Source organism: Grus americana, chromosome 1 (assembly GCF_028858705.1).
Source record: "Grus americana isolate bGruAme1 chromosome 1, bGruAme1.mat, whole genome shotgun sequence".
Taxonomy (NCBI): Eukaryota; Metazoa; Chordata; class Aves; order Gruiformes; family Gruidae; genus Grus; species Grus americana.
Genome location: NC_072852.1, coordinates 138,430,985 through 138,458,464, shown reverse-complemented (window position 1 = coordinate 138,458,464; position 27,480 = coordinate 138,430,985). Strand labels below are relative to the sequence as shown.

Here is a 27,480-nt window from a genome sequence, read left to right as displayed (position 1 = left end):
TTGCTTTTTTTGTGCCACAATCATAAATACCATAACTTTGTTTGCTTTCATACAAAATTAAGCCATTTCTGGAAAAGATGGTGTCTCTTCGTTTACATGAGGATAGGGTTAATTTTATGGACACAAAGTGTCCCTTTTATGGAACCTCTGTCATAACGGTCAGGTAACAAGTGTAGTCTCTAATGACCCATGTTCTTAAGTGTTTATTATGCCCAGGAAAGTTTGTTCAAAAACATCAAAGTCATGCTTCCGTCACCCCCTGTCTTCTGGCCCAAAAGCTGTCTACATTATTTGCAGTATTCCAGAAATATCATTTCCTGTACAACTTCTCTACAGCTTATCTGTGATGTATCCCAGAATAAGCTTAGTGTAATTTTCTCACATTTCTACTGTAATACCTATATTAATCAGTGAGAGAGATACCTTGCCCTTTATCTTAACCAAAAGAATGTAAATAAACAAAACAGGACAATTGCAGGCTTTTGTGGCCATTACAACTCTCCTTTGAATATCTGTGAAATACCTTTCAAAGATAATTTAAACGCAAATACTAGCTGAGAATCAGTACAAACAACTGAATTTTTTAAATTTTTGTCGGCCTGTGCTACTTTTTCAAATTCCATATCGCATTATATAGAACGTTGCTTAGTTTATTCTAATAAATGGTCTGTAAATAATGGCAATGTTGCCATAAAACGCAGCCTTATCTAGTGATATGTATCTTAACATGTTTTAAAGAAATTTCACCCTTGAAAATTGTTGATCTTTATCTCTGGGAGAGGTTGTTTGAAAACTGTGGAAAACGGAGATGTGATAACGTTGTTGTATTGTTATGTAAGTCATTCTGTGGGGGTTGTTAAATTGCCATACATCTCACTGAATGAGCTGATCTTTGTTGAGAATGCTTGATTTTGCTAACTCTGCAAACCTCTAGTGGAAATTCTTCATATCAGTGAGTGCATCGGTGTCAGTTGATTGCTTTGTTTTCAGTGTGAGGGCAAGGGCTTGCTATAGGGAAAAAATGTGAATATTTAGTACACAGTCATATTGCCTTGCAATTAGAAAAATAAATGTCATCTGAAGAAAGTCAAGTAGAGTAAGCATGGTAAAAAAAAAAAAAGACTCCAGAGGGTTTGTTGGACATTGTCATCAAGGCAATTGGGCGTCTAAACGGTTCTCAAAAAGGCAGTTCTGTTCCCCATCCTCCTCTGTTAACCACTTGTGCTGGAATCAGTTGCATGGCTGCAGGGTAAATCAAAATGACCAATCAAAAAACCAGAAGTTTATCTTACCAAACAAAACCATAAAAAGCTTTTGGACAATTTAATGAATTCCTCCATGCAATTGTATGTTCATTGAATCAGAGTTACTGGGGGCAGCGGGGGCGAAGTTACCTGCAGCAGCTGATGAATGGAGGAGTTGGATTGCTCTCTTTTTACAGCATGTAAAGCTGCCTAGCTAACTGGTGCTCCACGTGGCAGCACTGCAGCTCCACCATAGTGAGCTCTTCCAGTTGTCCTCTAACCATTTACTTGCCTGTCACTGTCAAACCCTCTCTGGTGGTGGCATAAGGATTTATGCTGCCATGTAGTCAACTTGAGTGAGCCTGTGAGCTGGTTTTTTTTTTTTGGTTGGAGTTTTGGTTTGTTTTTGTGGGTTTTTTTTTTTTAATCCTTAAGCCTTATTTTTGCTAGGTTAGCTTTTTAACCCAGATAAGTTTTCTAACCGGATTCACAACACAGTTTCATGAATCTGTTTGCTGGCACAAGGGAAAGTGTTGGAAAAAATAGGATATTGCAGAGGCTGGACGAGCAGTCAGGACAGGGAGAACACAGAAATGCTTCTCTAAGTAGCTCTGCTGCCTTATGTCAGATCAAAATGGTTGTGGATTTTGATTTTTGGCTTGGAGTGTCAAATGAGATGATACCAGATACTTAAATTTGTTTAAGATTGCAGGTGGATGCAAAGACTGTAGGCTTCTTTTGCTGTCCTTTTTGTGCTGAGTTTCTTAAGGGATGAGGAGAAAGGTATACTTAGCGGGTGGAAGGAAAAAATGGATCAATGACATGGGGCAATTCAATCGCCTAAACATAGGCATGTGTTTCCATTTGAAAGAGCATAGCATAGCACCTGGCCTCTAGCTGCTGCTGCTCAGGAAGGCTCAGCTCTCCCATAGATTCATAGACTGGTTTGAGTTGGAAGGGACCTTGAAGATCATCTAGTGCCAGGGACAGCCTCCACTAGACCAGGTTGCCTAAAACCCCATCTAGCCTATAGGATTCCTATGTCATATTTGCTAGCCCCATTGTAGATGCCTCGGATACCTCAGGGCATCTCGGTTGTCACTTGATGACTCTGCTTAGTTACGAAGTTAAAAAAAATAAAATTAGTTACAGTTAGAAAAATGAAGGGTTTCCAAATCAGCTTTGCAGTTCTTCTGTGTTGAGAATACAAAGTATTCTGTAACAAAGAGATTCCAAAGCAGATTATTAATGTAGAAGTTACACTGATGTTTTTGCTTGACTTGATTTTGAGAAATGCCGAATAGTTTTCGTTCTCTCAACTGTGCTATTTGTCTATTTTGCTGTTCCCAGTCATGTGAGAGTTTATTTGCCACCACTTGAGTCAGGCACACCAACCACTTACTGCTCTAGAGCTTTGGAATTCCAAACTCCGTTAATATTTAATGAAGTTTTCCGAATCCCCGTGCATTCAAGCGTTTTGAAATTAAAATCACTGCAGCTATATATTTGTTCGGTTGACCATCAGCAACAAGAAGAACTGTTGGTAAGTGATCCTTTTTCTTTAAAGCTCTGTGATATGGGAAACTAGAGTTACTTGAGGAATAATTTTTAAGATTGAAAAGGGAAGGTGAAGACTTTATTTTTCCATAAGAAGTGCCAACAGAGTTATATGTTAATGTGTCTGTTCACATATGTAATTATGGTTGTGTTAATAAAAAGTACATAAGTATCTGTGAAAGGTGGGATTTTTAAAAAGTTGAAATATGTGCATTTTAGGTTACATAGAGCCTTGGAAATAATTAGCAATGTCAGCAAAGGTTGAGAATGGGAGCATTTTAAGCAGTGTTGAAAGTAATGTTATGTGTACTATTAATTAACCGTTGCATTGCAAAGGCGTATTAAAAATTGATATAACATTTACATTCATTGCTATGGGATTTAGTAGATAAGGAGTTAATTCTTTTTTTATTTAATGCATTTCTTACAAATATCTGCTTTGGGGAAAATTGAAAAATCTGCCATTGCTAAATTTTAGTGCAAGAGGGAAAGCATTGTGTAAAAATTAAACTTTTCCCCAAAGACTTAATCTGCCAGCATTTAGACTAGTATGCTCAAGACCTCTGTTTCTGCATGGCATTATAACGTGTGCATGATGAATCAGTGTCAGTAAAATAGATTCCTAATAAAAATATAATAAATATAAACCCCTTGATGCTCTGTTAACAGTGGTCCAAGAAGACTACTGTTATATCAGTCTTAACTTTGTTGCAGAATAATAGTGATCCAGGCAGGTTTTTGTTACACCTTTTACTGTAAACCTATTGAGACATCTGATGTAGATGCATTCAAATAACTGTAGCAGTTGTTTAAATAGGTTACATGTGTTAACTGTGTTAGCTTGAAGTTAAATGTTAACTTCATTTAGCTATTTTCAAATGTAAGCATACTTAAATAAATCTGCCTTGGGGCTGATGTCCTGGCTATTTGGAAGTCAGTGGGCTGGCATTTCAGTGAGGGGTTTGAACTGGTTAGTGAAATTTTATTTTTGTTTTTTAAGCCTGTCAAAGTATCTTAGAGGTACAGGCCTCTCACTGCCATGCTGGACTATGGATAAGAGGTGTTTATTTGAGCAAATCTGGTCAAGAATGCATGTTTGTTAGTCCACCTTTAAAACTAGGTAGCATCTTACATAAACAGTGGTTTTAATGTTGACAGAAGTGTACCCACGGTCTTGTCTGCAGTGGGAGGCTTTGTCATTTTTGCATTACAACCTAATGAAAGAGAAAGCATCTCAAGAATGGGCTCGATATATTGGTGTAAAATGCTTTATATTGGTAAAGCCTGTTCCGCTGCGAAGCTCAATAGCTATTTCAGTGTAAAGCATCTTTATATTGACACAAGTGCATCTAAGTTTACGGTGCTTTTATTTTAACTGGTATAACTGAATTAGCAAAAAATGGTAGGCTTTCAGGTTATGTTGGTAGGAGGGTTTTTTTCTTTTCTGTAGTCTTAGTGTAGTTTTGTCAGAAATATTTGTCTACACTGGTTGGTAGCCTACTTTATGGCAAGTTAACAACGCCACTCAAAAAGAGAGAAACTGCCATGGTTTCTTAAGGTGGATGCTTTGAAGTATGTATTTAAACATGATCATTGGCCTCTTCTGCTGTGACTTGAAAATAAGCGTTTTCGCAAACTGAGAAATCATTTGCTACCTCTCTTTGGAACTTCTGTGATGGCCTCTATAATTGTCTTTCAGAATCTCTTCCACTGAGATTACAGGTTTTTTTCTATTGATTCGGTCATCCACGTATTTCTGAAGTTTTTAATGACTGCTTTCTTTTCAATTAGATAATGCCAGTTAAATGCTTTCCTAAATGCAGAAGCCAGGCCAGAGTTTATCCTAAGTTAAACACATTTCTGTACATAACAGGGAACGGAAAAAAAAAATATTCAGGCAGTTAGTTCTAAACTTCACTTACATAGAGAAGTAAATCTACTAAACTTGTGGGATGGTCTTTCCATTCCCTCAACCTTTTTACTCATATGCCCTGCCTTGCTGAAAGTTCTTTTTCCTGTTTTCCTACAGCTTTCTGAAACTGTGCTTCCTTAAGTTGGCTTATTTCTTCCCTGGTGGCCTCATCAATGTTGAGATAAGGGAGTTGTTATTTTCCATGGTTAGCATATATAGCTCATGTTAAAACATCAAAGAAATGCAATGGCCTTTCTTGCAATCCCACGGCATTGCTGTTTGGCTCCCAGTTTCTGATCTTTTACAGCCTTGACCAACCAATTATTCCCCATCTTAATTCATTAGAATTCTTCTTCTCGAGTGTAACATTTGTCTTTTTGTATTTCTTGTTTTTATTTCAGAACATCCGTCCCATTTTTTTAACATAATTTTAAATTCTGACCCTTTTCTCATAAATTTTACAATCCCTCTGTTTGACATCACTGATTCATAAATGCTTTTACTGTTCTGCCATCCAAGTTGTTAACAAATGCATCAGAGCAGGCACATGTCAGACGGCTAGCAGACCCGCCTTGGTTTCTTCAGCCTTTTGAGTGAGCTCCAAATCTTGGGGTCAAGGTGAAACATTAATTAGTCCTTTCAGCACTGATAATTATTAATTGGGTTCGATGGTTATTTTCTACCCAATTAGTCATTCGCTTTCTAGTAATAGCTTCTTTGGCATGCTTTCTTAGCAGCTTAATAAATGCAGTGTGTAGGGCAGTGCCAGACATCTCAAGAGTCAACATATATTTTTTTCCAATATTGATGACAGGAAATCAGCTTTACCCTCTACCTCTAAAACCAAACTCACCCTGTTTTACACTTTTGCATCAGAGTGGGAAAATGTTTATTTGATAAATGTTTCTTTCTTACACTGTGTCAAAGCAAGTAGTTAATTAGAAGACATCTCTCTTTTACATATCTAAAAGAAAAGGCATCTATGTAGCCTTCAATATACTGACATGAAATGATGTTCTTAGTAACATGTTGTATCCCAATATGACATTATTTTGTTAGTCTAAAAAACATTTCATCATCCTTTATACACCTGTTTAAACAGAGCCCCAGGGAACATTCATCTTGGGAAAACACCACAATGTTTTTTTATTATTATTATTTTCTAATTAACTGTTTCTTTACCTGCTGAAAGTTGAATTCAGTTTCTGTGTACATTTTCTACTGCCTTTACAATTAGAATAATTTCATCCAGCTATTTGTTTTGTGAGAGATGAAAACAATTTTTACGTGATTTTTTTCAGTGATATAAATGAAAACATTCTTAGCATGTGGTCGATTAGCATGGAATTGAAGTAGCGATAGCCAGATAAAGCCAAAAGCAGTGAAGGCTAGGTGATATAAAGTAATTTCTAGGTCCAGTTAGAGAACTGATTTTAAAAAACAAAAAAAATTGGTCAACACCATTCAAAAATTTTACATGTGCACTGTCTGATGTTGTAGGGCTGCTCTAAATTTGGAAATACTTTTGTGGGAAGCCTCCGTTAAACCTGTTTTCAGCTGAATCTGGGAGATGTAAGGATGACTTGGAAAGTGGAAAAATGACTTTATGGCACATTTGACCTTATGATATAAATAGGCAGAACAAAAAAAAATTGGTTTACATGACGCTTTTTCCCCTTTTGGAAGGTGCCTCTGAGGACCAGAGAATGGAAGGGTATTTCAGAACATAGTTCTCTCAAAAGAAAGCAGATTAAAGTAATGTTGTTAAAGTAATTTTAATGTAAGCAAATTTAGAAATCGGGTATGTAATTGAGAGGTTTTGTTAAATAGAATATTAAGAGTTGTCAGCTGTAAAATCATATCTACATCAGTCATAGGAATTTTATTTTTCAACTTTAAAAAATTGAATATCTACTCTGAGCCTTCCTGGTAATAAGCAAGAGCCAAAGCAATTCAGTGTCTTAGACATCATAACACAACAGAACAAAACTAACTGTTTTTAAGAGAAGCCTTTAGTATTTGATAAAGTGGGGTTTTTTACACTATAAATAAAACACTTTTTAAATGAGAAGGTGTCTATCCTGCAGTGTCTGTTTATCTTACTGTAGTCAATGCTTTTTGTTGTTTACAGGGTATTGCTCAGATAAACCTGACTGATGCAGAGAGTTCTGGTGAGATGCAGCTTCACTGGTATACTGTTCAGATCTTCACTGGTTCAGACCCCCAGAGAGCAAAGAACAAAAACCAGTGTGAAGAAAGTATTCCCCGGTCTTCTGGAAATGTAACTACAGTTAAAACAGTATGGGTCTGAAAAAGTGATTTGTTTATTTTACCTGCTGGGTAGTTGTTTGTGATCTTGTCTTGGGTGCAGTTTGTTTTCAAGGTGCGCAGAAGGTGATAGCTAAATTTAGCTCTTGTGGCAAGAGCTGGATTTTAAAAGAATAATTAAAAGCTAGTTCATGTCTGGACAGGTGCTTGAAATATTACTCTGTGTATATTTGTATGCACACTTCCAGTCCAACTAACTAAAACTCATTAAAAATTTCTACCACTGCACTTCAAGAGGCTGTCAAGAAAGGTGGTGCAATTTCCATCCTTGGAGATTTTTCAGCCCGTGACTGGGCCCTGGGCAACCTGATGTGTCTATGAAGCTGTCCCTGTTTTGGTCAGGACATCAGACTAGGTGATCTCCAGAGGTCTCTTCTGACCTAACTCGCTGGATGATGCTCCACAGTGAGATAAAGTCTGCCCGGTTTCTGTGAGAAGTTGCATTCATGGAATGCCACGTACTTATTGATCATTAAGATTTAGGATGGGGGGTTTTTTGGGTTTGTTTTGGTTTTTTTAAGGAGCATACAATGACTATGTTTTTATTTTGTTTTCTCTGAACAATATACATTAAATACATTGGCTTGTTCAAATGGTTTTATTTGAAGTCTAGTTTACCTTTCAGGATGCAGTGACAGCCCTGCTAGCTAGGACCACCGCCCAGCTGGAAGCAGTTGAGAGAGAGTTGGCAGAAGAGAGAGTGAAACTGGAGTACACAGAGGAGGAAATCCTGGAGATGGAAAGAAAGGAAGATCAGGCAGAAGCCGTATCAGAAAGGTGAAAATAGTAGTTTAAATACCTCATCAAACAGCCGAGTGATATTTACACTATGGGTATAGTCTGAAATACAGCAGGAGAAACAGCAGGTCCTTATTCTGAGATCTGGTCCCTGTTAGCATTACGAGTATAAAATTCTGTTATTATGTGATGATATGCAAACAGGAGAAAACCTTATTTGAATAGCTGGCTGAGTTTAGAGGACTTGGAATTTGGAGAGTGGGAAAACATATCAAACAGTGTCTTTGCTAGGAAGGCAAGTGTAATGGGTTTGCAACAGCACTGTACTAAAAAAATAAATAAGATGTTGTGGTAACATGGGAAAATGTCAAAGGTAGACATGCATTGCTATGCTTGTGGAGTGAACATGCAACACAGCTCTTATTATTTCAGGATTTCTTACAATGCCTTTTCATCATTAATAATATTCCTAGTTTGTTACATGAGTTGCGTTGGGTTTTTTTGTTATTGCTTTCTTAGTATTGTTATAAAGACCAGAACATATGCTTTACAAAATTAGGGAAGGTGATTTTTTTTTTGGGGGGGGGTTATTAAATGTATTTCCTTGTCTGCATGTGCAGAAATGCAAGTGGGATATGTTCTCCCTTTGAAAATTCTGTAGTTTTATTGGAGAAATCATACTCTAAAATTATAAACTGACCTGGATAATGAAATATATAAAAGTGATGCATAATTGCATGGGGTTTTTTAATACCTACAAAAATCTTGTGATGTTCTGACTTTAGGAGTTGGCAAGCAGAATCTGTTGACAGTGGATGCAGTAACTGCACCCAGACTAGTCCTCCTTATCCAGAGCCATTTTGTGGGGATTCGTTAGCTGGACACATGTTTGCAACTCAAGCAGGCCAGTACAGTTCTGGAAAAATGCAGCCTCCGCCACTAAAGGTAATGAGAGAAGACACTGTAGTATGGAAACTGCCACGCTGTCTGGCACACACAGTGTGTTACTGCTGCTCCTTGAGTTTGAGTCCAAATTGATCAGAAGAGAAAAGAATCAGAAATGACGTTAACCCTGTATGAGCACTGCCTTCATGACAGCGGTGTGCCTTTTGAGTTGTTAAAAATGCCCTCTAGGGCTGGGGTTTTTGTTTGCTTACTAATTATTGCTGGACAGAATTAGGTTTCTATAGTGAAAGACAAGCTGTTTTTACTGTGGCCTTTAATCTGTAAATATGCACTTGTATCAATGTTTGTGTTGACCTGAAATTGTAACAGAAAAGATCATGATCAAATTCCAGTGCTCTTAGAAATAAGAATTTTTGAAGGAATTGTGAAGAAAGAAGCTTAATGTTTTAAGACTTGCATTGCTGTTTCAGTGTTAAAAAAATACAGCTGAAATTTTCAGAACAATTGTGGTGAAACTGATGTATTTAAAATCTCTTGTGTTCAAGATATGAGACATTGAACATAATTCCAAACAAGCTGAAATCAGCGCACCTTCCATTGAAGTAGAGGAACATTAGCCATTTGTGTTGCCTTTAGGGAAGATCATGCCTCCTATTGAGGAGTGAGTTATCTTAAAGTTTGGGAGCTTTGTTAGAGTAGCATGCATTTTCTGTATTTCTGAATATTTTAGTGTTCTTGTGTCATTTCAACAGTCTTTCAGTTCCCTTTTGCTGAGTTTCTTCTCTTCATTTGACTTCCTCCAGTTTTAAGGTGGTTCCTTGCTTCAGAGTTACCTGCTTATTGAAAGGTGACTCAGTTTTCTTCTGTTGAGGCTGGAGATCAGGCGGTAGCTTGGTTAATGCCCAATTGCCAATGCTGAATGCAGTCTTTGTGCTCTGCAGCTATGATTCACGTTATAACTGCATCTCATAATTGTTACTGTTCCAGCAAAGGCTTTTGTAAGGTAATCTTATAATTTTCAATGACCTAGTTTTAAAACTTTTTTTTAAAAAATGAGGTGATTCATTCTCTGTTCTCAGTGCTCATTAAAATTTGAACTTAACCTAGCTAGCAGGGCAAATTGTTTACTTTTTGATACTGTTGAAATGTCTGATTGGTTTTGGTGATAGAAAATAAGGAAAAAATAAAATTTTTTCCTTCATTGAAATCTTAGGTGGATAAGGAAACTAACACTGAGGATCTGTTTCCTGAAGAAGTTGCTATTCTTCCAAAAGAGAGAACTAGCCGCAGGCCACGGGGTTCTGCTTTTGTTCGCAGTAGCACTATTGTTCGTTCCCAGACCTTCTCGCCTGGAGCACGAAGTCAATATGTTTGCAGAGTGAGTACGGCTTAAAAAGAAAGGGTGGGGGGAGGGCCTCCACACAGTATTTTGTACATTTTTGATAATTTCTTCTTAAGACTTCACTACATTTATAAGAGACAATTGCTACTTTTTAATACTAATGAATAATCTTTCCTCGAATTTAAACGTTGCAGTGGGGAAGAGGTCCCCTGGTTCTTTTTAAGAGTTTAAACTTGAATTTATTCAATTTAAAATTTAATAATCTATGACAAATTAGATATTAAGCTCTTTTCCTTGGTAACCTTAGATGTTAGGGTGATTGATTTTACAGAGATATAATGCTGTCTAATGTGGTGTATAAACAGTTAGCTTAGAAGCCATGTTTAACTTTCAGGTACCTAAAAATTTGGGAAAGGGGACTGAGGGCGTAATCTTAGGGTTATTGCATAAATATTCTTACGACTGTGGTTGCTGTCATGAATGTCAGTCATAGGATGCCTGTTACAGTGGGACCTGGGATTCCTGGGTGCGCTGGTGCAAGGAATTGAGGATCATCACAACAATTTTCAAGCTCACGTTAGCTCTGGTTGCTGTCTTCGATGGCAAAAGGCTTATAAGCAGTTGGCTCATGGTATTGCAGGTCAATACATGGGTATTGATTTTTGCAGTATTGGTAGAATGCACATAGCTTTAATTGTGCTCTTTCATAAGCTTTTGAGAGCTTGAGTTTGAAAATGCAGTAATGTTTTTAAACTTCTATTCTTTTTCCTAAATCAAGGTTTTCTGGGTTTTGCTCTTTTACTTATGTTGCATGCAGTACATTTATGGACCCTTTAAATTCTTCAGTTTGATTTCTGGATTCTGTATCTGTTTATGATACAGGGAATGTGAGGAAAACACCCTCACACACCAGAACAAAGGTAGTGCAAAAAGGAAGAAGATTGTTAAAGACCCTCACTTAATCTGCATTTACTTAAAAATCAGAGGGGGACAGCCAGTGGGAGACTGTATTGTTTGTGTCTATGACAGTAAATGCTTTAGGAAGAAATACTATTGCCTTTAACTCCCCCCTCCCATTTGGATATTTAGTAGAATGCTTGATGAAACTTAGTTGTAAAACATTGATGGTTTTGAAGTTATCTTGAATTATTGTAGCTATACAGTTTGAGCACTATTATATATAAATTTTTATAAATAACTAAAGCTGAAAAATAGAAGTTGCTTAAAACAACAGTTTTGGTGCATTTTTAAAAATAAATCTCAAAAGCAAAAAAAAAAAAAAGGCAGATTTCTTAATGTCGATGACCTTATAAGCAACCTGTATTTTCAATATCTTTTCTAATCAGCTGTATCGCAGTGACAGTGACAGTTCAACTCTGCCAAGGAAATCCCCTTTTGTCCGGAATACATTGGAGAGGCGTACTCTACGGTATAAGCAGGTACACCTAGGAAACTGTTTTTTAATTTTCATTAAGTTGCCAGAACGCTGCTACTTTTATACCTAAGCTTTAGATGTCTACAGGTACATTCTGATGTTTTTAAGAAATTTATAAGGCTTCTGTAATGTAATTGGGGGAGGGGTGTGTGTTTTGGGTTTGGTTTGGGTTTTTTAAGCTAAAAGGTAGACAGAGAAGTGAAACACAGTTGTGAACAATTATTGAGGAGGGGGAAAAAAAAGTGTGGCAGACAAAAATTAGTTTAACGGGGACTGAGTTTGTATTGATTTAGATGGAAAGTTTGTTCAATCTTTTAAAAATCTAGTTTATGATGCAGGCCCAGAGAAGTGTGTGTGAATGTGACAATAAAACACCCAGCTCCCCTCCCATGCAGCCTAGCAAACCATAGTATTTGAGGCCCAAGTATTCAGGACCGAATAGGTTAAGCTCTCCTTTCACCCCTGTGCCACCCCGTACACTGCAGAACAAGTGGGCAGAGAAGGGCAGGTAAGGCATTAATGCCTTCCATATAAATTGCATACAGTTTAGCCTGGTCAGCAGAAGTTAATTTCTTACTGGTGTAGGCAAGTAGACAGCCATGCTTCCCATTTTGATTCAGAATCTGTCTTAAAACCAGTATTGAATAAAGCCCTTTAAGGGGAATCTTGCTCAGTAGGGTGTTTTCTGACATCATGACTCTGTTACGTTTTTCATATTGCATCCCTTTTATTATCATCATAACATGAAAGTTGAGTGCATAAACTTAAATTAGTTAAATATTTATAAGTCAAAAGGAGACTGTAAAAGGAGGTAGTAGAAAGCGTTAATTGAAAAAGTTTATGGTACAAAAAAACCCCTACAGCTAGTTAGCCTTTCACTGTGGGATATAAATAATCTCTCCAAAACTTTGTGTCAAGAAAGACTTTGTGTGTGAAGTAAATACAGAAAATGTATGTTCTGTATAGCTAAAGACAGACCAGTATACCATGCTGAGAGTAATATATTGTGCATTTTATTTGAATCCTAATAACTCAGCAGTCCTGCAGATCATCTTTGGCTGAGCTTATGGCAAGGACATCCTTAGACCTGGAGCTGGATCTCCAGGCATCCAGAACTAGACAGAGACAGCTGAACGAGGAGATATGTGTTTTAAGAGAGTTGAGACAGCGTCTGGAAGATGCCCAACTCAGAGGGCAGACGGATCTACCCCACTGGGTCCTTCGGGATGAGCGATTCCGAAACTTGTTGAAGGAAGCAGAAAGGCAGGTATGGTAATGTGAGATAAGCGCTCAACATGTTCAGAAACTTCTAGTTTCAAAATGTCTTGATTGTGACAAGATGTCTAAAGAGCTGTTTTTACAGAACTTCAAACAATGAATGTTGCTTCTATATTCTTGAAGTTAGCACAATAAAAATTATTGCACTGATTATTAATAAACTGTGTATTTATCTGAGGATGATTACTGAAGAATGGCAGTATTGCCAATGATACTTTTGGTTTGGGGTTTTTTTTTTGGTTTAGATATTTATTATTAGAACTTCAAAATTTCCTTTCTTCTGATCTTTGAGATCAATTTTGCTGATTTGATATTTCATTCTTTACAAGTATTTGGAAGGTACCCTACGTATGTGATCTTTCTCAAAGAACAGGAAAAAAGTTATAGACAAAAAGTGGCAAAAACTGCACAACAAACAAAATTGTCATTGGGTAATCAGAGACGAAGAGTGGGCCTAAATTTATTTTAAGGTCTTGTTTGACAGATCTATGTGCAGCAAATGTCATTAATTTAATACATATCTGTCTGAAGAGCATTAAGAAATGAAACAACACTGTCAGTCTTTTGAATTTATAATTCTTAGATGATACAGCTCTTTGAGGCGATGTACTTGTCTGGTTTTACTGTAGTGAGTGGGGGAAGAAAAATCCATTATTTTTAACCTGGGTATTCTTGTGTTTTATTTATTCACATGACTGCTTTAAGCATTATATTCTTTTTTTTGTTGGTTTTTTTTTTTTTTTTTCAGACCAGACAGACAAAATTTGAACATCACCAAGAGCAAGCAGCTGAAAAGATGCTAAAGAAAGCATCAAAAGAAATATACCAGTTGCGTGGGCAAAATCAGAAGGAGCCTATTCAGGTGCAGACTTTTAGGTAAGTGGTAATGTGTACTGAAATAGCATAGCAACACTTCATTAGAGAGGTTAAAGCTCTCTGAAGCATTTAGCTTAAATTCTCTGTCTTCTGTATAGCCAGTGATTTTTAACTGTATATTGATTTGGACATATGAGTTTCCTTTGAATTATTTGTAGTGCAAAGAGCCAAAGCTAAGGTAAAATTGCAGTGTTACAGTTCTTAAAGCACATGAAATTTAAAAAAAAAAAAAAAAAAGTCTTCAAGCGCAAACATAGCTTAGGTGATTCTTTCAACTTAGACTAGTCACTATTAAGTTCAAATGATTTGTCGGTTCTTCAATACAAGCCTGTGGGCATAAAACGTTTGTTTAATGTAATACCTTACTAGTAACATTTTCTCCCTAAAAACTGTGACTATAAACAGTCATATACGACGAGTTCTATAACGCTTCCACCTAAATTTTCACAAATAGTAATTGTGTTCAGCGGAATGTTGCCAAAAGTATACAGTGAAGTTTAATAGTTTTTCTAAGTTTCTTGTACTCAAATAAAGTATTAGTTCGGTATGTAAGTAACAAATACTAACCAGAGTTAAGAAACCATGTTCTTGGGGAAAAAAAAGTAGGCATATATTTGATTGACTTCCTTTTTATCTTGTTTTGATCACAGAGAGAAGATAGCTTTTTTTACAAGACCAAGGATTAACATACCTCCTCTGCCAGCTGATGACGTATGACATGTTGCATTGTAAACATGAAGTATTTATCGCTTTTATTTTAATGAAGTTATTAGATTAGCCAAGTTTCTTTTAAAAAAAAAATGTGCAAAAGCTAATATACACGTTTTGTAAAAAATAAAAAAAAGTAAAAAAAGTAAAAGTAAACAAAAACATATATATAAATATATATATACATATATATTTTATAATAGCGACTGCAACAAGGCTTGGTTTTTCCTTGTTGTGAAACTCACATCTCTGAAGACAACTTATTTTATAAAAGATCGACTATCCTGTTAAGAGCGTGTACAGTTTTTATGCTGTTTTATTTGACTTAAAGGCTGGAAGACAGAAACAAAGTGAGTTCAGGCAAATTCACTGTAGTGTAATTTATTTATAGTGCCTTTTTTCCTTGAAGGAAAATACCTACTTTAAGATGTATTTTAAGACTGAAATTTTGTTGTTCAGTATTTGTCATACAGTAGGATGGAACCATTGAGCTGGTTTTGTTTCTGATACCTGAAATGAAAATACTATGTTCTAAAATTGTCACTTTTTTCAGCATTATTTTCTGTAGCTTATTATGTACATTGTATCCTTTAGCACTGTCTGTGTTATAGCAAAATATTATCACCTGCAGTGTGTTTAACACTGATTAGAAGTGATGTTAAACATTGCAGAATTCATTTGCATGTTCTTACTGTGCACTAATAGATTGTTTTCATTTCAGTTGTGTCTAAAGTATCTTTATATTCTTAACTAGATTCTCAGTTTAAACGGAGGAAGGAAAAGGGTGACAGGTCTTCATTTTGCTGTTTAATGAAAAGGGAGCAATGTGAGCTAGCTGTGTGGAAAGACCGCTAAATGAATTCTGTAGTGATTTCTACAGCTTTCAAGATTCTGATCCGATTCAGGAAAGTACAAATATGCTGATTTCAGAAAGCAGCTGCATTAAGTAAGGGCGCTTAAACACATGTTCATCCTAAGGGATGTGCTGTGAGGTTACTGTGTGCAAGTTCTGTTGACCAGTGACACTTTCTAGGAGGAAGGTGTATAATTCTGGAAGGTACAGCTCACTTGATTGCTAGCTGGACCAGCTAAAATCTGGTAAGAAATAATTTTACTTGTGACTGTTTTAATGAAAGACTATCACCCTAAATTCCCGAGAATGCCAGTTTTATGTCCTTGCATCCTGCAAGTATGTAAAATACTTCTTTACTAAGCTACTATAATAGAGTTTCTCATATTTTTCTAATTATACATTACCTACAAAGAGAGGTGCCCAACACAAGACTGACTTTGTAAATTGCTGGAATCTCCTAGAAGGAAGATCATGCTGTCTCTTAACTAAAGGTCAAATTGGTTCCAGATTTTTATATGTCAGGAAATCGAAACAGCAGCAGCCAAAAACTAAACAGACTTGTCAGAGCCCATCAGAATATTTTCAAAGATTTTGTAACTAAGTATTCTTTGTGAGTTTCAAGAGCTTATACCCTGTTAACCTTGTCAAAAATTAGGAAAACCTGACAGTGAAATTGAATTGCTTTTACTTGTCCAAGCTGAGGCAAAAAGTAATGGGAGAAAAGATTGTAAACCTAAATCATTAATCAATGAGGATGATTAACGCAGGCATTTAATTTTAAGGTAGTATCCCCTGTTTCCTAGTATGGCCTATAAACATTACAGGCATCAAGTGATTCGATCGTGTAGCAATATACGTGAAATTAAAGTGTATTTAGCATTTATCATGCTAAACATCTTGAAGTCTGGTTTTGCCAGTAAGCTTCGATGGATATTTATTGGGTTCCTGGGGTGCAACTAGACCTATTCAGAAACTATACAGACAAAAACCAAATCATGTAAGAAATTTTAAGTCTTTGGGTAAAATTCTAGGGACAGCAAGCTTTTCAGTGCTCATTACTCGAGAAGACCAGTTAGTCAGAGTTTTGTGTCTCATTTTTCAGTGGAGGCCCTTACGTAGTAGTGTTTATCAAAAGTTACCGTGCAGTGACATCAGAAGTACTTGCTGTGTACTAAGAACAGTCAACACCGTGTTCTCATGAGGGTGGTCAGATACTGGAAGAGGTTGCCCAGAGAGGTGGAGCGCTCCGTCCGTGGAGGGGTCGAGGACTTGACTGGACGTAGCCTGGAGTATCCTGGTCATGCTAGGCCTGTTTTGAGCCAGGGTTGGGGTAGGGACCCCCCCTTCCACCCTAAATTGTTCTGTGACTGTATAACGAAGGGGCAATGTCTGGTGGCCTCTCTGTCAGGGGGTTCAGTTGGGGTTTTTAAATAGCGACCGCTGTGAGACGTCATCAGCGTATCTTGTGGGTCTGTGATTCTGACTGCTGTAATGAGTTCTGTCTTGATGTGGTAATGAGTTATCATATTCAGTATTCATCTCTCTTGTTTTTGTCACAGTTCTGTATGATTGTGTCATTTTTGTATTATTTGAAAGTATTTCTTCTACAAAATAAAATAATTTGCCATAAACAGAAATGGAGTTTTGTTATATGTCGAAATATAAGACATATTTTCTGTGGTTTATATTTGCCACATTCATGATGCTTTCATAAAGAGATTTTGTATTTTGAGTAACACTGTCATTTAGGTGAATGCAATGAATTTTCAAATAAAAGAAAGAGAGGAAATCCATGAAATCAGAGATCCTAGAGAGGTTACACTGCAGACCCAAAAGGGATGCAGAGTGTAAGGAATGGCAGGTATGTTCTCCCATGTGCTTATCAGTCACGATAAGCTGACAGCTGTATCAGAGGCTCATAGCCGAATATTCCCGGAATTCATGGGTAGCTCCACTTAACAACACGTTGAACTGCCTTTTCTTCTAACAGAAGTTTGTACTTTGTAGATTTGGTTTGGAAGTAAGTTGACATCATTAGTTCTGTAAAATCTTCCTTATGACTAATTCCAAGGCGGAAGCCACTCAAAAGAATACGAGTTAACTTTTTTAGGCTGAACTTTATTGCTGCATTCACAAAGGAAACATTAAACCCGCATAATTGCGGAAAGACCATTCCTCAACCCTAAGCTGCAGGAGCGCAGGCAAAATCATAGCACTGACATATGACTCCTGTCTCTGTCCAGTATTTGCAAGGCATTAAGGGTATGACAGAGTTTAGGTTATTTTTAAACGGGCTGCTAGAAATAGTCATTTGGAACACCAACCGCCTCTGTCTCCCTACCATCAGGATCAACAACAAAAGCTATAATGGGTATGTCGGTATGGGTTTTCTGTTATAACAATGGAGTCTTATCTGTATTTCTTGCTGCAGTTCTTGTAAGCACTTTGCAAGACTTAAAGGTAAGTGCTGTATAAAAAAAGCAAGGTTTGGCTTTTTTTTTTATTTTTAGGAATTAGATGAACTATGTATTTTGTTTTCAGCAGACGTGAAAGTGAAGTTTGAATTTTTAGGGAAGAGGGCACTTCGTAGCTTGTTTTGCATCCAGTCTCCTTTTTAATTGTAGAGTCATACATCTTTGAGAGGAGTTTTTACAGAGAGACTTGAGAAGCTGCAGGCTAGCAAAAGCAAGAACAGTCTTTTCCAAAACATCATGGGAAGAGTATTTTCTTTTTCCTGAGACCACTCACTTGACTAAGTGTCATTGGAAGAAAATAGCAAAGAGTTAAGTTGATTTGGTTTTGGAATCTCTAAATGTCAATTAAGTGGTTTGCTTGCACTTTGGAAAATCTCAGTGTTCTTGGAGTTAAAAGCTTCTTAGTAGCTATTTCTGACTTCTTAGGATTTCTAATAATCTCTTAAATTTGTACATACATATCTAGGTTATAGAATCACATTTTCTATCGAGAATTGGGTATTCTGTCCCTTTAGTTTGTTTGCAGTTAGACCATCCAACTAAAAATACACATTCAGCAGAGTGTTGATAAGTGCAGCTGTGGTAACAGTGAAAAGAAAATTAGGAACTGAATTTAGGAAAATCTGTTCAGGAACAAATGGGAGATTGAGACCCTTGTGTTTATTTGGTTAGTGCACAAAATTACTCTTCTGTGTCTAGGACATTGTGTTTGCATTAGAGAGTGTGCGTCGTGGCACAGAAGTTCCCAGGTACAGATGTTTGTGTGTGACCAACTAAACGTTGCTTGTTGTTTTCCATATTTCCCTCTCATAAACTGATTAAGGCAAATTGCAGATAACACTATCAAGAAAATAAATTAAGTGCTCCGTGTTTGTTTAACTTCCTCCACAGAATTCAGTTGGCCTATTAATACTGATTTTAATGGGCGCAAAGAGCAACCACTGGCAGGACGTTAGGACTTGTGTCACTCTTCCACGCTTCGTTGACATGGCTATAGTAGGCCTGGGGCTGTTACCCATCTGTGACATGGAGCGCTGCGATCTGCAGTGCTGTGTACTGGGCACTGGTGAGGCCGCACCTCGAGTGCTGTGTTCAGTTTTGGGCCCCTCACTGCAAGAAGGACATTGAGGTGCTGGAGCGTGTCCAGAGAAGGGCAACAGAGCTGGTGAAGAGTCTAGAGCACAAGTCCTGTGAGGAGCGGCTGAGGGAACTGGGGTTGTTTAGCCTGGAGAAAAGGAGGCTGAGGGGAGACCTTATCGCTCCCTGCAACTACCTGACAGGAGGTTGTAGCCAGGTGGGTGTTGGTCTCTTCTCCCAAGTAACAAGCGATAGGAGAAGAGGAAATGGCCTCAAGTTGTGCCAGGGGAGGTTTAGATTGGGTATTAGGAAAAATTTCTTCACCGAAAGGGTAGTCAAGCACTGGACCAGGCTGCCCAGGGAAGTGGTTGAGTTACCACCCCTGGAGGTGTTTAAAAGACGTGTAGATGTGGTGCTTGGGGACATGGTTTAGTGGTGGACTTGGCAGTGCCAGGTTAACGGTTGGACTTGATGATCTTAAAGGTCTTTTCCAACCTAAATGATTCTAAGGGCATAATCAAATCTCTTCTCTAAAGGCATGCTTCTCACTCCAGAAAGGTGTGGGAACTTCAGGTGAAGCAAGCTAAGCATTCAAATTTCATAATAAAATCCAAAATCTGTGGCTTCTCTATGGGGAGTCTATATCAGAAATAAGGAGTACAGGAACTTTCTTCAGCTTGTAGACAAGTTTTGGAAGAGTTGAAAAGAGGTTTTGTACACCTTGTACCAACTGGCTTGCTCGGCTGGGCTGGGCTGGGCTGGGCTGCCTGCTTAGCGCAGCCATAAACACCCACTCAAACACACTGGGAGAAAAAGGTCTTCTGGAACCGTGTTCCTTAGCCTGTGAAGTGAGTGGGAGTAGTCACGCCATGCGCCTTCAGTCACCCGTGGATGTTTTCATGTGTGCTTGTGGAAGATCTCCCTCTACCTAGCTGTTGCATCTGCTTGGTAATACAAAGCACATTCCTGGATATCTTAAGGGTAAAACCAGTCTGCACAATATTCAAATATGGGAAAATGAGCAGGTGAATGTCCTGAAATAAAACACATGGCACGTGTACAAACATGTACACGATCTTCACAAAGAACAGTTACAATCTCTGCCTTGCAGAACGTGATCCTAGTGGCTTGTACAACATTTGTACAATCAGAACTCTGGAAAATGTTTTGTTGTTCAACTCATACATCTCATACATCAGTGTATAATAAAATTATTAAAAAGAACCCAAACAAAACAAACACACACACACACCCCCTGCCAAAATATGGTTCTGAGATGTAATACTAAGTTAACCAAAATGTGAAAGTCAGGCCAATTGCGCTTTTTTTTTTTTTATAATAAAACATTTTAGGATGTTCTCATTTTTAAATATCTGATAGGAAAACTTCGGCAGAAATTTTGAAAAGAAAAAGCAGGCTGGCACATAGGAGAGGATTTTTCAAGCAGTGACAGTTGCATTGAAGAAAAGACAGAAGGCTGCAAGTGGAGGGAGGGATGGATGGAAGGATGGATGATGAAGTGAAGGATGGATGGAAGAAGAGAAGGTGACAGGGATGAAGTATTTGAGGTAAGCTTGCAAAGCCTGCTGCATATGACACAGAAGATGGAAAGAAGTCAGTCTGGATAGGCTTGAAATGGAGCACCGGGAGAAGGAAAAATGCAAGGGATGGTGAAATTGTGGTTTGTCTTGTTTCCAAGCTGCTGTGATTACATATTTCATAGAGATGAAAGAAAATAGGACACCGGGGCGTTGCTGCAGAGTCAACAGGAGTACTTCTTGGTTTGCACACAGCACACTTACTGTGCTTTTTCCTCGTGAAAAATGTGATCGTTGTTGCTGTTGCAAAAAAATTCATAAATCCTTTTAAAAATAATTAGCTCAGGTTAGGGGGGAAAAAAAGCAGCACATGTTCTAATGGTGATGGAATACGTAAGGCAGGGTAAAGAGGCTTGCAGTTTAATCCTGCGGGATTACCGGCTGGTCCGTCTCCTATCAGATATCCTATGGATGGAGGATGCAGTCACATGATTGTTACTGCTTCCTCCCCATGACATCACTGCTTTTGCAGCCACACCACCCAAGAAAGGATGCTATTAAAATCACTGGGACTGGTCTAAATGATGTTGCATTGCAGGTAAGCAACATAATTCTTCAAAAAATTGATTTGCCAGTTACTCTCGTGCTGCTGTCCTAGAGCTCCAGCTCTGTTGCGCAGAGTTTCTGCTGGGAAAGAAAGCGGCACAGTTTCTCTGCGAGCAGAGGGTTTGCAGGTGCAGAGGCTGCCTGCTGGCTCCGTGCTGATCTCCCGGCTGACATCTCCAGTAGAAATGCTGCCAGATGGAGCTTTAAAGCTGAAGAAGGCCCTTTGTCCCTGTATTTTGCTATGGCTCCTTCGGGTGTCCGCTGAATTCTGTATTTATGTGAGCAGCCATCATCATCCAGTCCTGTGGAGAGAGAGCAGCAATACTGTTTTGCTTGCATTCCCTGCTTTTTTTTTCTCCCCCCGCCCCGGATGCCTAAAGGAAGTTGTTGTTCTACAGATAGATGTGTCTGAGCTTATAAAGGAATGAGGATTAACTTGCTTAGGGGGTCAGTAGATGTATTTGGAGAAAGAGGCTTTTCCTTTATTGTTAATTTTTGTTGACGTGGTTTGAAAGTACCTAGTCCAGCAGGCTTCCTGCATAATTTGCTGTAGCGTAAGGTAGGTTTTGCTTGTCTCCCAGCATAAGCATGAGAAATTATTTTCCAGAATGGATGTACAAGATGGCAAGCAGATTTTTACTTCTAACACAAAATGCCGATTACCAAAAGGCTGAAAAATCTACACTAAACTGCTTTTTTTGACTGTTGGTATTTCTATAAGCAAAGTCCAGAATCTGTTTTCTTTTCGTAATGTGGGTGTTAAATTATGCACTCTATACAAATATAGAAGACATGTATTTGTGGAGAGAAAATGGTGACTCTTCTGTGGTGGTTTTTTTTCCCCTGTATTGCATTTTTAATATTTTTTAGTTTTTTAAAATAATTTTATTACTTTTAAAAATTATTCCAATGCAAATGTTAGAATGCAAGAAGCTAAATTAATTTTTGAGCTTATACTAGTCAGAAAAATAAAATTATACCTTTTTTTTTCTTTTTAAAGAATTCTGATAAATAGTTCTGTGCCTTTGCCAGAGAATGGAGGATGACTCAGCCGCAGCTTCATCAGGCAGAGAGTCAGGTGACTTCTCACTCCTAGTCTGCAGGAAGTTTTCTTATTCTTGAAAATCCCGTTCTTTGTTCAAATAAATTTTTCCCACTATTGGAAAAATCTGAAAACTTGGCAGGCTCAGGGTCTCTGTGTGCTCACCCATACACTCGTGGGGGAGATTTTTGGATCTCCTGTGCTGAAGGACGTTGTACGTCCTCGTGAAAAATGAATTCTGGTTTCCAGTGATCAGGTATGCAGTAGTGTCAGGATCAGAAAATAAGACCGGGGGGGGGAAGGAAATATATAATGAATTATTGAAATGAAGTAAGAAAGGACAAGGGTTCTTCAGAACCGAAGAGAAAAATAAATTTCAGTTTTATTTTTCTCCAACAGAACCTCTGGTTTTTGTTTTGGGCTTCCCCCCCCCCCCCCAAGACCGAGCCTCAAAAGTGATAAACATACAAACCTGGCACAGTATGAGGGGGCAAGGGGGTTGTTGCATCCTGACGGCGCCCGTGCCGGGTTTCTACTCCTGACTTCCTCTGAAGTCACGGCTGGGTCAATTCTCTCCAGCACTGGGCGTGAGTCGAGCCGTGCTCTCGCTCACCGGGCGCACCGAGGCTTGGCTCTTGGCCCACACGAAGTGCTCAGCAGGGCTGCCACGCGTGGGCTTTACAATGGCTTCCCCCACACCCCGGATCGTATTTGAACACCCTATGGAAATACACACGGGGCGGTGGTTCTCCTGGTCTCCTGATTTGAGTTGGGCGTTTTTATGCAACAAAAGACAAGGTGCCAGCCTGAAATGTATGCTGGGGCAACTCAGAAATTAAGGACTTAAGTCCTTTAGCAGTTACTGAGTATAAAAGGGTGACTCTGGAAGCACCCCTAGCTGGAGGGCTCTCTTTCCAGCAGCACCGGGGTGCTGTGCCCTGGCTCCAACACGTGCCACACGGGTGCTCAGCCCCTGCGCACGTCAGGCTCTGCCATGTAAAGGTCGTACCTTTTCACAGGTAGTGGCTGGTGGCTTTTAAACAAGGACTGGAGGAGGAGAAGGAGATGGTGTTGGAGGGGAGCATTTGCCCCAGGGTTGGGTTCTGGAGGAAACAGGCTCTCTGGAGTGCGACAGCCTCCCTGGTCTGGGAGCTGCTTCATCGTGAAACTGTTTGTTGGGCTGGAGGGGAAGGTGAGCAGGGTCATGACTGTAGCCCAGCACTTGTGCCATCAGGCTGCAGCTTGCAGGGTGCCCAGGGGCTGGGTGTGTGTTCATTTTTCCATTTAGTGAAATGGAATCAGGTTGTAGGGTAGGAGTCTAATTCATTTGTGTGTGTGGGCATACATACACACCAGGTACTGGGTTTTCTCAGATTTCTTCATCTCTAGTCCAGCAGAACCAAAAAAATCACACACAATGGTTAATACCAAAAGAGAAAACTCTGGCAGGGTTATGGTAGGCTGCTATTCCTAAAACACTTTTAATATGTTGCTCTCAAACATTACCCAAAGGAAAAGGTTTCCCCCTCTTGCAGGTAGGGGGGCTTCCTCTCGGATGAAGTAACTCATCTGTGCAGCCCATCAATATCAAACGCAGCAGTAAAAACCAGTGCCCTGCGAACAGGAAAACATTACCCTCCATCTGTGTGAAAATGACTCACTGCCTCCGCTCAGATCATGCAAAGTGACATGGCAGAACAGATTAATGGCTTTTCTACTGCAGGTTTATCAGCTTTATTTCAAGGTGAAGGCTTAAACAGGTTTTCAGCAAGAGGTGCGTTTAGTGCCACTGAACACCCCGTTTAAGGGGAGAGCTGCTTAGGCGTAACTATATACCAGGGCATTTCCCTGCTGACAGTGAAACTCTGGTCTCTCTGAATGTATTTGCCTTTATTGCAGTCCAAGAATTGTTCCCCCCACCCTTAATCCTCTCATTTTCTGAGTGAGGAGACAAAGAGCAGCGCTGGAAACCCAAACCCGGTGCTGCACGGCTTGGCTGTGTGTGGCGTGAGGAGAAAAACTGTGCAGCACCCCTCACCCTTCGGCCCTGGCTTCAAACTCTGTGGCAGTAAAAACCGCTGCTCAGGGAGGAAAATGCCCCCCTCTTTTTTGTGAGGAAAGGGACTAGAGGGAAATCAAGAACAGAAGCTATACCTGCTGCTAGACCGGTAGCCTGATTTCCAGTCAGTCCTGTCTTTTGAAGTTTAGTTTCTTACCCCAGATGCTGAGGGCTTTCTGAATTTTATCTAATCAGATCTCGTTTCCTTCAAGAAGCAAGGGCGAGTGGGGTTGATGCAGGCCCACGGGGCTCAGCTGCCCAAGCTGATGGGCTGTTAGCAGAGGGGCATCCTTTAACAGAGGTGTTTAAGCTCGGCTTGAAAAATGCAGATGGATGTACCAGAGCCAGCAATGCTTCCCTCCTGCTTTTTCCACAGCCCCAACATCTACACTAACAACTGAATTTATTGGAGAGACCTTTAAGGCTGACTGGAAAGAGTTTAACATTTTAATTTTTTTTTTTATGCGGAGCTGATTTTGAGTTATGTGAATGCAAAAATTCCACTTGGAGCTTGCGGGGACAGAGCTAGGATTTTTTTTTTCCCCTTCCCTGTCTGACATAACTCAGCAGCTGAATTAATTTTGCTCAAACTTTCCAAGAAAACTCAGAGACCAGACACATGATATTTCATACCAAAAAGAATTGGTTTCTGAAGGGAGAGTCCTGGGAAGGAGCGGGGAGCGAGCGGGATGCAGAGGTGAGGTTTGCCCCTCGGGGGAAGAGAAGCGTGGTGACCCAGGGGCCTCCCAGGAGGAGAAAAGGAGAAGAGGGAGCCAGGCGGCCGCCGAAGGGTTGGGAAGATCTGATGCTTGGCTGTCAGCTCCTGGGGTGTGCTGGGCACCCCGTGTCCCCCCCCTGCCTCCCTTTGCCTGCGCTCCTGGCCAGCCCTGTTAATATCCTCTGCGCTCGTCCCATGAGCACGTGTGGTGGTTGAGGAGGGAGGTCGGCGGCTGTGGTTTGGTCTGGAGGAGCCTTTTGTGCCTCAATTTTCCACCATTTATCCCAAACGTTCCCTCCCGCCTTCCCCTTCTCTCCCGGGCCCTCTCCCCTGTGATCTGGTGCCCTGTGTTTTTTGAGCTATGCTGTGGCTTCATAATTTTTTCCGTAGAGGTTACTCAGGGTAAAGCTGCACATCAAAGATGTGACTGTATTTAGCTTGCCCACACTATCATAGCAGGAAACTCCTTAATATGTGGTGGTGGGGCCATACAGTAAAATGCTGTAATATTTTACAGTAATGTTTCCGATACTGCAGCCTGCCCGCGCTTGTGTGGCAGGAGGCTGAGGGTTTGCAGTGCTGATTACTCGTATACAGGGGCCGCGCAATTTGTCCTTGAATTGTAGGAAAGGCATTTGCTAATTTTAATATCCTGTCTTCCCTCTGTGTTTTCCCAATTTAACTGTTCTCCGCCTTTTATGTGCCTTATTATGTTTCCATAAAAGGCCTGTAACTGGGTTCAGCGTTTTCTTATTTTTCCAGGAGCCTCAACCTTGCTCCGATCCAAGGCCATTTTAACATTTTTTCAAAACACCGTCATTAAGACGGAAGGTCAATAAATCAATCGGCTTGTTCACTCTGAGGCTCCTAAGGTGCATAGTCTTAAATTGCCCGTGGATATTTTTCAACCTGCAGAAAACCACCCGTTTAACTTGCCGGTGATTCTGCCTGCTCGCTTTTGCTGAAGACATCTTCCTTGTGAAATCATCACCCAACAGCATCTTTAGAAGAATGTTTCATAACCGTTTACTTGCAGTCTATATCCTATAGGGTGTGATGTCACATCGCCATTTCTAGATCATCTTCTACATGGTGTGGCAGGTGGTGGAAAGGGAATTTCATCCACTCCTCTTGGCTGCCTTGACTCCAGGCTAAATAGACCTCCTTCTCTGACCCCTCCCCAAAAGGCGTACGCCCCTAATCATCTCTCTTTACTTTTCATTCACCTCTTTCAAGGTGATCCCATTAATAATCTTGCTTGCTGACTTCCTGAGCTATCAGGCCCATTTTCTCTGGCCAGGTGGTACTGAAGACCTGTAATGTAATTTTGCTCAGCTCTGTGAACTTTCTCCCTCAGCCTTATTCTCTTACAGCTCTTTCTGATCGCTGACTTCTTCAGCTCACTCTGCAGGCAACACTGACCTCCTAATTACCTGGATTCAAGGCCTGGGTGGAGAGTGCTCTGCGTCCATCTCTGTGACTAGCTCTAAACCCCTTGGGATGGGGGGTGGATGGATGCTGGCAGAGCACCCAGCTCTCCAGACGAGGTGCCTTTGCTTGACAGATCACATTGAGCAGTCACTGGCCATGAGGCTGGGGCACCATGCTTGGCTGTTTTGAGAATACGGTACTAAGAATGGTCAATACAAGTATTAAGGGCATAGAGACTGGCAAATCATCCATCAGCGCGAAGGAGTCGTGTGATGATCGCCAGTTAGTAAACCAGTAAGACCGCATTGTTCATTATTGGATACTATGAAAAATAAATCCGAGAGATTTTCAAAGCCCTCATGCTCCTTAGTTTGCACGGTACATGCTGTCATGTTACATAATATGAGCACAGCTCATCTGACCAACCATTCAGATCAGTGGCATGCTCAACTCCAATGGAGGCATGATTGAAATGACCATGAGTCATTTCAAAAGCTTTGCATCTGGAGTAGGATCTCCCCTGTTTTCTCATTGCATGTATATAGGTACCAGAGCGTAGAAAGCCCTGGGATGTGCTGTATTCTGCTTTTGTGCGTCAGCTAACTCACGCCACGTTTGGAAGAGATGGACCAGATGATGCCTTGGATGCCCTGGAAAAGTCACTCCAAACAAATGTGAATTGAGGAACTTGCAACAGACCTCTAGGCTTCTGCTTTCTTCCCCCAGCCTCTTGCCAGGTTCACTTCTTCCTTATGCGATAGCAGAGGAGTCACTGAAGAGAGGTTTGTTTCACTGCCTGCATACTGTTATGTTTCACATCGCAACGCCCCCCACTACTGTCTTCAAGGAAAACAGCATAAAGATTAAAGCGTGTAGGTGAATGTTCATCTGCTAGGAACATTTGAAGTGTTGAAGTAATTCAGTAACTGTGATCTGTTGAAAGTAACTTGAAACTTGTTGGAATTGCATTAAAAAACGTACTGCCTGCCTCAGCACGATGTGTCCAATTAAAACAGAAAACAGGATGAGGAGAATGTAGCATGGAACTAGCATGTCTAGTAGCAATAGGCCAGGGCCAAGACTTTTCCTTTGATGACCGTTCAGCTAGTTGTTTCCCATCAGTATACTTTTCAGTTTCTTTGAACCATGGGATGTTTTGGTCTGTGCTTGCCATGTCAAATACATTTCAGATCCGATCAGTCAGTCAACATAATACCTAGAATGTCAGTTCACGATAGAGCTCTTCTAGCTATGGCTTTTACATTTGCACATGCTGTAACAGTGCTATAAAGCTGAGAGGTTGTCAGCATTTTCATTGTAAATGTAATTTATCGCTCTTCTATAAAACTTAGCTCCAA

The 27,480-nt window shown here is 39.8% G+C and overlaps 2 protein-coding genes across 11 annotated transcripts in view; both read left to right on the top strand.

Moving 5' to 3' along the window:
* Window positions 1-16,814, top strand: part of WWC3 (WWC family member 3) — a 108,758-nt gene extending 91,944 nt beyond the window's left edge. For 2 of the 7 annotated variants that reach the window (XM_054846407.1, XM_054846449.1), the window contains exons 15-23: window positions 2,595-2,787; window positions 6,845-7,012; window positions 7,667-7,818; window positions 8,565-8,724; window positions 9,899-10,063; window positions 11,374-11,466; window positions 12,499-12,729; window positions 13,489-13,616; window positions 14,267-16,814. In XM_054846407.1, coding sequence (XP_054702382.1) covers window positions 2,595-2,787; window positions 6,845-7,012; window positions 7,667-7,818; window positions 8,565-8,724; window positions 9,899-10,063; window positions 11,374-11,466; window positions 12,499-12,729; window positions 13,489-13,616; window positions 14,267-14,333 — 1,357 coding nt within the window. In that variant the 3' untranslated portion in view covers window positions 14,334-16,814. Of the gene's footprint in view, window positions 1-2,594; window positions 2,788-6,844; window positions 7,013-7,654; window positions 7,819-8,564; window positions 8,725-9,898; window positions 10,064-11,373; window positions 11,467-12,498; window positions 12,730-13,488; window positions 13,629-14,266 lie in introns of all 7 variants that reach the window. The other 5 variants (XM_054846458.1, XM_054846431.1, XM_054846424.1 and 2 more) reach the window with 4 other exon arrangements.
* A 693-nt stretch (window positions 16,815-17,507) lies between these two features.
* CLCN4 (chloride voltage-gated channel 4) overlaps window positions 17,508-27,480 on the top strand; it is a 48,794-nt gene continuing 38,821 nt past the window's right edge. For 2 of the 4 annotated variants that reach the window (XM_054807150.1, XM_054807127.1), the window contains exon 1: window positions 20,663-20,864. Coding sequence is in view for 1 of the 4 variants with exons in the window: in XM_054807142.1 (XP_054663117.1) it covers window positions 17,545-17,548 (4 nt within the window). In the remaining 3 variants the exon portion in view is untranslated. Of the gene's footprint in view, window positions 17,638-20,662; window positions 20,865-27,480 lie in introns of those variants that run through there. The other 2 variants (XM_054807142.1, XM_054807134.1) reach the window with 2 other exon arrangements.